The sequence below is a fragment of the Sinocyclocheilus grahami genome, unplaced genomic scaffold (genome assembly GCF_001515645.1).
Source record: "Sinocyclocheilus grahami isolate Dianchi unplaced genomic scaffold, SAMN03320097.WGS_v1.1 scaffold367.1, whole genome shotgun sequence".
NCBI lineage: Eukaryota > Metazoa > Chordata > Actinopteri > Cypriniformes > Cyprinidae > Sinocyclocheilus > Sinocyclocheilus grahami.
In genome coordinates, this window is record NW_015505546.1 from 1,438,608 (window position 1) to 1,451,383 (window position 12,776).

A 12,776-nucleotide genomic window follows, 5' to 3' on the forward strand; every position below is an offset into this window, starting at 1 on the left:
GTTCGGCAATGATAAATTACTTTATGTATTCATCATTGAAGAAAGCATTTATTTCACTTCAAATACATTTATTTTTATTACTATTTTCAATAAGCATCTATTTATGAATAAAAATGGAAATAATACGTAACTAATAATAGTTGCGTACTTCTGGCTGATATATTTTCACTTTCTCCAAGTTGTTTTAAACCACAGTATGTTTGCAAAATACTTTCACCATCAAAGTGATTAGCATCTATTTGCGAACAATCTATTTGCTTTAGAGGTCAAAGGCACTCGGGCACGGTTCAGATCGCATAGTGCGAGTACACCCTAAGCCTCTTTTCGTCGACAAACGGTTAGTCGACTATTAGGGGGCAGCCCTAATTTTAAGTTTACTGCAAAATATGCATATATATATATACATATATTTAAATATTTATGTCTTGTGTGATTACGTTATTTGAGGTGCTTCATGGGAGTGGGCGGAGCTCAGCGCCTGTTTGGCGCGATCTTCTCATTGAGAGTCTCTAGTTGGTGGAATTTTCTGTACAGCATCATGAGTAATGTACTTTTCACTGTTAAACACTATTATTTAAAACATGAGTTGCAATAATGTAAACCGATGGATTCAACAAAATTGGAAAAATCTGTAAAAAAAAAAACGGTTATCGGTAAATATCAATTTTCCCATGGAGAAAATAAATGGCATTTTTACTGTCTGACCACTTAATATGTATTTTGACATTAAAATTACACACTTCACCTATAAGGTTAATTTAGTGAGTGGGAGTTGAGAAGTTTAGTCTTAAATGTCATTTTCACACTTTCAGTCGTTTGCTTGTCCAATTCCAAATTCGACTGTTGCATCCTTCTGGCTGATCTGCTTTCACACTTATAGGATCGTTTCCAACTGCGGTTCGGTTGCAAAACACTTTCACCATAGTAAACACTCTCTAGTAGTATTGAGCACCTGCCATCTAAGTTCAGATGGCAGGTATTGTTGATGTTCGGCAATGATAAATTACTTTATGTATTCATCATTGAAGAAAGCATTTATTTCACTTCAAATACATTTATTTTTATTACTATTTTCAATAAGCATCTATTTATGAATAAAAATGGAAATAATACGTAACTAATAATAGTTGCGTACTTCTGGCTGATATATTTTCACTTTTTCCAAGTTGTTTTAAACCACAGTATGTTTGCAAAATACTTTCACCATCAAAGTGATTAGCATCTATTTGCGAACAATCTATTTGCAACTTTATATATATGCATAAAATCTCAATTAAACTGTTGTTTTGAGCTTTCTATTGATCAAAGATATTAGGCAGCACAACTGTTTTCAATATTGATAATATCAACATTGTTATTTCAAACCACGGTACGTTTGCAAAATACTTTTACCATCATAAGTGTTTAGCATCTATATGTGAACAAAAAATGCAAATTATACGTAATTAATAGTAGTTACATAGTTTCACCGCGTTCACATGAAACAAAATCCACCGTTTTCAAGCAAAACTTAACAGTCCGCACACAAACTTTTCATGTGAAAGTGACATAAGAGTGAAAGCTATAACAATGAAGGGAAGATGGATCAAAAGATAGATTGGAAATAGCACCACATCCCTTCAGGTGTCTCTTACCTAGAAATGCATGAAGTGAGAAATGAATTATGCCTGTAAAGGGGAAGTGGAGGGACAAACACACAGGTTTACACATCAGGCATGCAGCTGATCATGAAGTACTATACAAGGTAATGCTTGACTATGTTTGGAATACAATACTACAACTACTACTTTGCAGTATGCAGTATACAACTGAGCACACAGTGGGAATATTGTATCCCAGAATGCAATGTACTGAAATTTCTGCCAAATGCCAAAAGTTGAGACCTATTTACATAAAATTGTACATAAAATACACAGTAACCAGTAAGTCGTGCGTGACTTACTAATGTGTTACTGCATATTTTATACAGTTTCATACAAGTATATTGAAAAAATAGCAAGCAGCACACAGTATCTACTAGCATGCCAGTATTTTATTTAAAAAACAATCTACAATCCCAGTAGAATTCTCAAATTTGAGATAAATGTGATTAAAATATAAAAAAATGTATAACCCCAGCTAATTACATGCTGCTTTTTGCTTTTTTAATAATGATAGCTGATAGTGCATACTAGACAAACAGATTATTTAAATACTCACCGTGTGATCACAATCTCCCTCATCCTCTTCTTCACCTTCGTCATCCAGATCCTGAATGACACATAATAATCTGCTGTTACACTGCAATTGCCCATAAATTTGGACTATTATTAAAGGGTAAATGTGTCTATTAAAGGATTCTCACCTCCTCCTCTCCCTCTTCAAGATCCTCCTCTTCATACTGCAAAACAGCATAGAATTACATATACATTATAAAATAAAAGTAATAGTTTATTTTACAGAGGGTCTGGGTGATACATTAAATATTTACAATATTATTTTGGTGCCAAAATAAACTTAAACAACATCACACACAGATTGCAATGCTCCTTTTGTCCATTTAAAAAAAAAAATCTATTAAAAAGTGACCAGTTCCAGGAGTCTTAACACAAAATGAAATCCAATTAAATAATAACTCTTTTATTACAATTTAAGCCAATGTATAGCATACATACATCAAAATGTATATTAAATTCTTTTTTTTTTTTTATCTATAATCAGTCCTAGATTTCCTTGTGATAGTAACAGTAAAAACAGCCGACGTACACTCTCGTCGTCCTCTAAGGCCTCTCCAGTGAAATAAAGCACCGCTTTGGGAATGACCCTCTCTCGGAAGAAGTGTCCGATCTCAAAATCTGTACCTAGAGTGAAGTCCAAGTCTTCATCCTGGACACAAACAGACACAATGAGCATCCAATGGAAGTTTATAGAGTAAATTATTGAATGAAAAACTCAATTATTCCAGGACTGAAAATAGCATCTACTGTAGTCATACTAATGCCACACTTTCAATATTGTGACCTAGAGATGTAATCGAGCACTAACTGAGAAGCCATTGTGCAATGATTGTGCTTGTGTTTTTTTAAGCTGTAGCTGACGCAGGAACTCTTTAGATGTTTCTTGTTGGTGACGTGTTTTCTAAACTCGCAGAGGAGGATTGAGCTACAGTATGTGTTTGTGAAAAAAAAAACTAATGCATTCAATTAAAAAGTATGAATGGCTGTTGAACAGTAAACCAGTTTTTTTGTGTATTAAAAACACATTCAGTTAATTAGTATAATTTCAGAAATCTTAGCTTTTTCATTTACGAACACTACTGTTCAAAAGTTTGGGATCAGTAAGATTTTAAATGTTCTTGAAAGACGTCTCTTTATGTTCATTTATTTGATCAAAAATACAGTAAAATCAGTAATATTGTGAAAAATTATTGCCATTTAAAAAAAAATTTTTTTTTTTATTTTAATATATTTTAAAATGTAATTTATTCCTGTGATGAAAAGCTGAATTTTCAGCATCATTACTCCAGTCTTCAGTGTCACATGATCCTTCAGAAATCATTCTGATATGCGGCACTATTATTATTAATGTTGAAAACAATTGTGCTGCTTAATATTTTTTGGAACATGTGATACCTTTTTTTAGGATTCTTTGATGAATAAAAAGTTAAAAAGAACAGCATTTATTCAAAATAGAAAACTTTTGTAACGATTTTAGTCTCTACTATCACTTTTGATCAATTTAACATATCTTTGCCTAATAAAAAGTACTAATTTCTTTCAAAAAAACAAATAAATAGTACTTTTGAACGGTAATGTATAACGTTACAAAAGATTTCAATTATGATTTTACACCTTCTATTCAGAGTTCTTTAACCACACTCCTTCTAAAATCAGCCAATCACAACGCAGGTGATTGACCCTTATTTGTTCTCCTCTGTCACTTCCTGAGTTTCCCATTTTCTTTCTTTGGTGAAAACATATTTGTGCATACACATGCAAACCTATACATTTTTGACAGTTCCACTAGCAAACGTTGTCTTCACTAAAATACATCAGCAATGAATTATGAAGCACGACTCATTTTTGACAACTAACTAGATTTTTGAGAAAATTACTATGTGACACTATACGAAAAATATTAAGCAGCACAACTGTTTTCAACATTGATAATAATCAGAAATGAGTAATGATGCTGAAAATTCAGCTTTACATCTCAGGAATAAATTGCGGTTTAACATATTCAAATAGAAAACACTTATTTGAAACCCTAATCATATTTAACTAGTTTCTGATCTAATAAATGCAGGCGTGTTGCACGTTCTTTCAAAAAGACTAAAATATCTTAATTAGTCCAACCTTTTTACCGTATATATATATATATATATATATCAAGCGTAAGCGTTAGTTCTGGCAGGTCACGTTAGTCAAGCTCGCATCAGCTAAGCATTCATATATAAGGTCCCTCAGTAGTATCAGCAGTTTTCGCATTGCTCAATAGCTAATTACCCTCCTCCATCCCCAGCTCCTCCTCTGTCAGTCAGGATTCAGCCTTCTGATTCTCCTTTGAATCAGACTAATTCTAAAATGTGTACATTAAATTATTGAACTTTAATGATATCTGCAATACATTTATGTTGTTTCTGTTGTGTTTACCCTGGGGGGTTATCGCTGCTCTCCCTGCTCTCATCCATGCTAGGCTGCATGGATGCGCAGGGAGTTCTTGCCCAGAACAGAACCATACCGCCAATCCAAACTGTATGCTAATTATCAATCATCTTTGACGATAGTGGTCCTGACAGAAATATATATACATACAGTACGCCATTTCTCCATCTTACCCTTCACAGTCTATGATCTCCGGCCCCTCGAATGAGAATGGATCTGCTGTGTCCGGCTCTGATTTCATCTTGTAGACTTTAGTGAGGACCGTGTTACTGAAGTAGCTGTTGGGCTCGAAGTAGAACTCTAATGTGAAACTCTGTTTTGACAAACAATTGAGCAGTATTAAAAACCTGTATCTATTTGTTAAAAAAACGTCAGAAGTAAACAGAAGCTTGTTTAGCTGTTTGACAAACCATGGGCTGTGCAGGCTCAGAAAACTTCACAGTGATGTCCTGCAGGTGTTTCAGGATTGGCTCATCATGCTCCTACAGGAAACAAAAAGACCCCACAATGGTTAAACCAAGGCAGCATGGATTCAACTTTATGTTTTCGGCACTGGGGAAAGTTTTCAGGGGAAATGCATTCTGCGAAATGGATTTATAAGGTAAAGCAGAGCTGAGAGAATCCACAGAGAAATCAGTTGATGAACTCCCGAGGATGCCGACCTACTGATCACTTATGTATACAAAATAAATTTCAAGAAAATTATACATTAAAGGACGATATGATCAGATTGCATGTGAATTCTGCATGCACCAATACAACATTGCATATCCTCTATAAGCTTCCTGTCACAAGAACCACATCCTGTGTAATCCACATCAATTCTTTATGCAACAGGTCAAAGCAGTCACTTTCTATAATGTTTTATGCAATGCGTTTATACTTATATATACTTATACTTTTCAGTGTAAAATTCATTTAAATTCAGTGTAATTACTATAATTATTCACTGTAAATATTGACTCATTATTTTACCAAATTACTGTTAAATTCTATTTTAAATTCTAATTAAAACCCTATTTATTTATTTTATTTAAATTAATTTTATTTTATGCCAGTGGTTCGTGTTGTGCATATCAGCACTATACTCTATTTTAATGGAGGTAAATTGTAATATTCTATTTAAAATTCTAATTAAAACCCAAAGTTGAGGTTGTTATTATTAGTGGTTCAACGGATCACAAATCTCACGGTTCGGATCACATTACGGTTTTTGACCCACGGATCGGATCATTTTTCGGATCAGCAAGAAAAGAAAAATATTTCCATTTAACTTGCTTTCCATTTATTACTTAAATCGAAGTACGTCTTTGATACCACAGCAAATACTACTAGATTAACTAAGAAAGTTGAAACATGATTAAAGAGACAAGAGAACAGCCAGTAAAAATAAGAACAAATGCACAAATTACAAGCATAGATAAATACAACAGAATATGTTACAAACAAAATAAGGTTGGTAGTTTTCAAATGCATAAATGTAATAATTAGGGAAAATAATGTATAAATGAAATATAGATTTTTTTCATCACAGCTGTTTTGTTGTTTGATGATCATTAACGACAGCAGCAGTATTTATAGGCCGCTGTCCCTTTAAGACCTGATGCACCGATCTGATAGAATGATACACATCACATCCGATTTCTTTCTCAGCTGTTTTCATTCACTTGAGACATAACTGACTGTTTAACTGAATGATTGTCGAGATGGGTATTTTGTCATAATTTTATGTGTATGTGTCTGTTCAGAGGATTCAGAAGAGGATTCAGTTTGGTGTTCGTGCGCTTCGTGTGTGTGTGTGCGCGTAGAGAACAGAACAGCGTGCGAGTAACTAATCGAGTTTCCTTTCGCCTTTTCTCTCTGGAATTGTTTAAAATTCGCTTGCTTGTGTAAATACAAACAAATGATAAACTTATACTCTATTATGGTAAAATTCTGCAATTAATTCACGGATCACATGCGTGCCGAACCGTGGGGCTTGGTCCATATGGACCACGGATCAACTACGATCCGTTTAACCACTAGTTATTATTTCTATCAAAAATAATAATGTTGGTGCCGATAGCCTTGTGGGCAGCACGCCGACATAAAGCGCTGTTGCGGGTGTCCCGAGTTCGAGTCCCGGCTCGTGGACCTTTCCCCGCTCTCTCTCTGCCACTTCGCTTCCTGTCATTACTCTACTATCCCATCAAAATAAAGGCAAAAATGCAAAAAACTTTTATAATAATTTATTATTATTGGCCAATGGTTCATTTTTGTGCATAATAACAGCCATAAACCATAGCAAATTCATTATAACGCAAGGTTACAGTTTTATTATTTATATAATTAAACACCAAATTAGAAAACAAATGTATAATAATAATATCAATGAAAATAATTTTTTATTTATTTATTATTATAATTATTATTGCCCAATGGCTCGTTGTGCATAAACAGCCCTAAAGCAAAGAAAATTAACTGTAATGCAAGGCTTTTTGCTTTATCATTTCACAAAATTACTGTTAATTTCTATTTAAAATTGTAATGAAAACCAAATTATCCAATATTTTATCACCTTTCTATCATAATTAAATTTAACTAAAGAAAAAAAAACAGAAAATGACTCCAAATCTAAAAACAGGGTGCTTAGAAAGACAGGTCCAAAATGTTAATCTGACTGCAATATAAACACGTTTCTTGCAAATGTTTTTTGCGAATCAGTCCGCCATTGTTTCACCGCAGAGCAGATGTAGACAAGAATGACTCCTAAGCGATCGAGGTGTTCTGTTGTTGGATGTAATAATGAACAAAGCAGTCGTCATTTACTCCCGACATCTGAGCCGCTGAAGATGCAGTGGATTACGTTTGCCCCCGATCTACATAAATGCATTTATGTTTGCGCAAATCATTCATGATACAGCTTCACCACCAGAAGTGAGTGTAAGGTTTTTTAATGAATCTTTGCAAATTGCCTTTCCTAATAATGTGCTAATTAGCAAGTTTCACGATGAATGCGGCTAAAGTTTACCATCTCTCAGAGAGCAGTTCGGAAGAGAGGGGCGGGGCGAGCAGAGCTTATTTGCATTTAAAGCGGAATGCAATAAATAGCATGCTCTGAAAGAGCTGTTTTTGACAGGGCAAAAACAGTGCTGTTTTACACTACCATTGAGAAATTTGAACCAAACTATTTTCAATAAGACCCTAAAAATCATATCAATTTGTGGAAAATGGGCATCCGATGACCCCTTTAATTAAGGAGAAGTAATGCGACCTGCAGCATTTCTTCCAGCATATCCACACGTTTGAAGATGGTGAGCCAGAACTCCGGGATTCCTTTCGGATCATCGGCGCCGGCTGAATCTGCCTGCTTCTCCTCCAGAGCAGCTTTTTTCTGCAAATCTTCCTGTGCGTGAAAATCATTTTGTTAAACAGACCATTATCATTTCATCCTCCAACTGGGCTTTTCAATAGCTCAGGGCTTCCAGCAAAAAAAGAAAAGAAAAAAGCCTTGCCAAGAAAGCAGAATGCTTGAAAATTGAAATTTGCAATTGATATGATAAATTTTTTCAGTATTCTCACAAGCATCCACTTACAGCAAGATCCTCTTCCTCCCTGTCACTTTGCCACTCGCATTCCTCCTCTGTGGGTTCAACGGCGCCAGCCACAATGTCCCGTCTCTGAACAAAGGAGCATTGTGCTGTGACATCATCATTTCATATGCATGACATCATCATTTCAAGGGCAAAACACTTATAGCATTCATTTCGTAAACAAGTGTGCAACACAAAACCAAAGCAATTAATTCTCTTTGGACAGGCCTGTAACAAGAAGGCTGGATTCCCTTTATTTGCATTCTGGGTAAAAGTTGAACTACTAGCTTGTCTCCAGACAAGGAAATTGCCAGTTTTGAATGAGAGCAGTTGGTCATTCATTCTGTTGGACTGACTTTAGCACTCATATGTGACCCTGCAGCACAAAAGCAGTCTTAAGTCGCAGGGGTATATTTGCAGCAATAGCCAACAATACATTGTATGAATCCGTGTATCATTCGATCATTCGTTTTTTGATTTAATATTGAAAGTAGAAAAATTTGAAAACTGGCCCTTTTTCGTTTTTTCGTTTTTTTCCAAAAAACGAAAAACGAGAATTCAGCTTAAATTTTCGTTTTTCGTTCATGGGTGGAAAAATGAATAAACAGTTTGAATATTTGATTTCTACATGTGGGCGGGAATTAAACGCCCCTTTCTGCTGATTGGTCAGTCGAAGATCAAACCGTGCCGTCATCAGTTCTTCTGCAGTATCATGCAGCAGAATAATAGTCCTCCGCTGCTGCAGTTGTACGGATTAATAACCCATTTTATCAATTTCATATTTTTCTCAACAAGCAGACTAAATGAATAGCTCGTCTAATGACAGAGTATTAAGTTCCCTCGATGGGGGAAAAATCCAGGTGAACATCAATCAGTACTCAATATTAATTTAAACTGCTTTAAATATGACTCCTGCTTATTTCCTGTGCACTTCAATACTGGTCTGCGCTTGACTGTAGTCGCGTCTGTCTGCTTATTGAGTTTATTTAACCCATCGCAATTTCGCAACATCGCAATGTCCTGCTCGGGCTTGCCAATTTAATGGCAGAGAATGGTGACTTTAGTTTTTTTTTTTTTAAGCGGATACATATCTGTCATAAATAATCTTATGCATCTCGTGGCATATATTCCAAGCATTCTGAATTTATACTGAGGGTTTGGTGAGAAAAAAACGAAATGGAAAGTTATTATATTTTATGAAAATCTTGCGTTGCAGCTCACGCTGCGCACAAGTGCATATCCTTTTGAGATATCAATTATAATCAATTTTAATAAAACACAAGACTACATTATATAACTAACAGTAGGCTAATATCAGTTGTTCTCTGGTTGTCAGTCAAAATGACAGTTCTTGCAACATAGGCCTATATATACCCAAGCCAATTTATTATTCTTTCCTTTCTTTCTTAGTGTTTAAAATATTTATTTTGAAACAAATTAATTAATTTCTTAATTAAACAAACAGACTTACTGGGTGAGCAGGGTAGGCTATGACAGCTGTCATTTCATACACTGCCATGCCCAGCTGATGCAAAGAATAGAATTTATATCTACACAGAAGAAAGCCCTGTCTAGACTCTTACGAGTTATGTCGAGCTATTCATTAGCCTGTTTGTTTGATGAAAAAAGATTAAATGTAGAATGTGTTAAGGTGTTAAGAATCCATACAACTGCAGCAGTGGAGGACTATTATTCTGCTGCATGAATCTGTATTGTTAAAATAAATAAAGGAATAAAGGTGACTTGACTTGACTGCGGAAGAACTGATGACGGCACGGTTTGATCTTCAGTTGACCAATCAGTAGAAATGTGTAGAAATCGAATATTCATGCTGTTTATTAATTTTTCCACCCACGAACGAAAAACGAAAATTTAAGCTGAATTCTCGTTTTTCGTTTTTAGGAAAAAAACGAAAAAGGAGCTGTTTTCTCATTTTTCTACTTTCAATATTGAATAAAAAAACGAATAATCGAATGATACACGGATTTATATGGGTCAAAATGATCGATTTTTCTTTTATGCCAAAAATCATTAGGATATTAAATAAAGATCATGTTCCATGAAGAATTTCCTACCGCAAAAATATCAAAACTTAATTTTTGATTAGTAATATGCTTTGCTAAGAACTTAATTCGAACAACTTTAAAGGCGATTTTCTCAGTATTTAGATTTTTTTGCACCCTCAGATTCCAGATTTTCAAATAGTTGTATCTCGAACCAAATATTGTCCTATCCTAACAAACCATACATCAATGGAAAGCTTATTTTATTCAGCTTTCAGATGATTTATAAATCTCAATTTCACAAAATGGACCCTTGTGACTGGTTCTGTGGAGGTCCCAGTGTATAACCATTACATGTCCGTTTGTCGTTCCGGACACGGTAAACTTTCATGCTGGAGAAAGCGTTTCAGGTTTGTGAGGGGTTAATTACCTCAGTGGACCAGCTCCGACCTAACACGGAGCGTGTTTAAACAGAACGCCTGGTATTACAGAGAGTCCTTTGCATACCTTCTCAAAGATGGGCTGGTAGAGGCCAGCATACTTCCTCTCGAGCTCATGGACTTCTTCATAGAACTTGGCCTCTATGTTGGCGCTCTGGAGCTGGAGCCTCTTCAGGGCATAAACTCTTCTCTTTACAGTCTTGGGTAGGAGATGGAAATTCAGTGTTCTGGATAGTCAGAAGTCAGAAAACTCAGTTTTACACAACATTATTACAAGTTAAAGACAAACTTAACGGATGTTTATGAAACATTATAGAAAGCTTACAGATGTTTACTAAAACAAGTCACAGACCTTAACAGATGAAACTCTTTACAGATGAAACATTTACAGATGCTTACAAAACAAATGTTTGTTAAATTTGACATTCATGAAACTTTGCAGACGTTTCCTAAAACAATAAGTCACAAGAACTTCACAGATGAAACTCATGTTTTGAAAACATCTGTAAAGTGTCAAAAACTTGAGTTTCATCTGTTAAATTTTGTAACTTGTTTTTAGTAAATGACTGTAAAGTTTCGTAAACTTGTTTCATAAACAAAACATTTTAGCATACTTAAGTTTATGACACTTTACAGATGTTTACAAAACACAAGTAGGGCTGTGCAAATAATCGAATGCCATGTCGGTTCTGTGATTAGTAGTAAATCTCCATCACATGCTTTCAGATGGAGCAGCATTTATGAAACAAGTTTATGAAACTTTACAGACATTTACTAAAACAGTTCCAGAACTTAACAGAAGAAACGTAAGTTTATAACACTATACCATTTTTTAGATGTTTACAAAACATAACACAGCTAAATTTTACAGATGTTTACGAATCAAATGTATTAAACAGATGCTTACTAAAACAACAAGCTATAGAGCTTAACAGCTGAAACTCAAGTTTATGACACTTTACAGATGTTTGCAAAACAAGACTTTAACAGCATTATGACACTTTACTACGGAAGTTCTAAGCGGCCATGCATTATTTTTTTTTTGCCTTCTTGTTTTCTCGTTATAACGACTTATTTTCTCATTATATATCGACATATCGAGAGTTGTTTTCTCGTTATAACGACTTATTTTCTCGTTAAGTCGTTATAACGAGAAAACAACTCTCGTTATGTCGATATAACGAGAAAATTAAGTCGTTATAACGAGAAAACAACTCTCGTTATGTCAATATAACGAGAAAATAAGTCGTTATAACGAGAAAGGAAGGGGAAAAAAAATCATGCATGGCCGCTTAGAACTTCCGTACTTTACAGATGTTTGCAAAACACAAGTTTAGTAAATGTTACAAATGTTTACAAAGAGCAAGATTTGAAACTACAAAGAAAGTGTACAAAACTTTACAGATATGAAGTCTGTGATGTTCTTTATCATCTTGGTTTTCTAAAGTCATGCATATAAATTTGTATCGTACCTTTCTACTTGTAAAAAGCCCTCTGGTTTGTCGGACTGAAAAGGTTTATTTCCTCCTTTGCCTTGAAGAAAAATGAAAGCAATTACTTCTGAAAGTCCCAATGTTATTTTTAGCATATGTATTTTCACCAAGTGTGTTTACATATTTACAGCGGTCTTACAGACAGATGTATAATTTCTGGACATTACTGCTTAAAACCCTATTAAATTATTGCATTTTTCTTTGTAAATAAACTTTAATGAAACATATATTTCTTTTTTAAAGGATAAAAAATAATGGAGCTCTTTATAACAATCACATAATTGTACTCAATGTATATCATAACATATGCAAGTAAATAGTAAATACAGTAAATAAATGACACACAAACATACCTTTGGCTTCACTCTTTTCATCTTTTCTATCCATTTCCACACCTCAGCTATTTTGCAAAGAAACAAAAATAGGACAAGTGAAGGTCATGCTCAAATTAAAATGTAGCATACTTTATCCTGATTTTAAAAAATTAATCACAAAATTAATTTATTAATTTAACAGGTTCTGTATTTATAAGATGTCAAAGTATGACTAACACCAGCATGGATTTATTTACTAAATATGTGATTAGGATGATACTGATATGAGTAGTGTGCTAAACAAATGGACC

At 34.4% G+C, this 12,776-nt stretch overlaps 1 protein-coding gene across 1 annotated transcript in view; it reads right to left on the reverse strand.

Moving 5' to 3' along the window:
* LOC107549264 (nucleosome assembly protein 1-like 4) overlaps window positions 1–12,776 on the reverse strand; it is a 26,214-nt gene that overhangs the window by 10,203 nt on the left and 3,235 nt on the right. The window contains exons 2-12 of the mRNA XM_016230276.1: window positions 12,505–12,553; window positions 12,131–12,191; window positions 10,726–10,885; window positions 8,219–8,302; window positions 7,897–8,028; window positions 5,054–5,125; window positions 4,817–4,956; window positions 4,007–4,020; window positions 2,746–2,930; window positions 2,345–2,380; window positions 2,200–2,250 (exon numbers count right to left, since the gene is read on the reverse strand). Coding sequence (XP_016085762.1) covers window positions 2,200–2,250; window positions 2,345–2,380; window positions 2,746–2,930; window positions 4,007–4,020; window positions 4,817–4,956; window positions 5,054–5,125; window positions 7,897–8,028; window positions 8,219–8,302; window positions 10,726–10,885; window positions 12,131–12,191; window positions 12,505–12,538 — 969 coding nt within the window. The 5' untranslated portion in view covers window positions 12,539–12,553. The remainder of the gene's footprint in view (window positions 1–2,199; window positions 2,251–2,344; window positions 2,381–2,745; window positions 2,931–4,006; window positions 4,021–4,816; window positions 4,957–5,053; window positions 5,126–7,896; window positions 8,029–8,218; window positions 8,303–10,725; window positions 10,886–12,130; window positions 12,192–12,504; window positions 12,554–12,776) is intronic.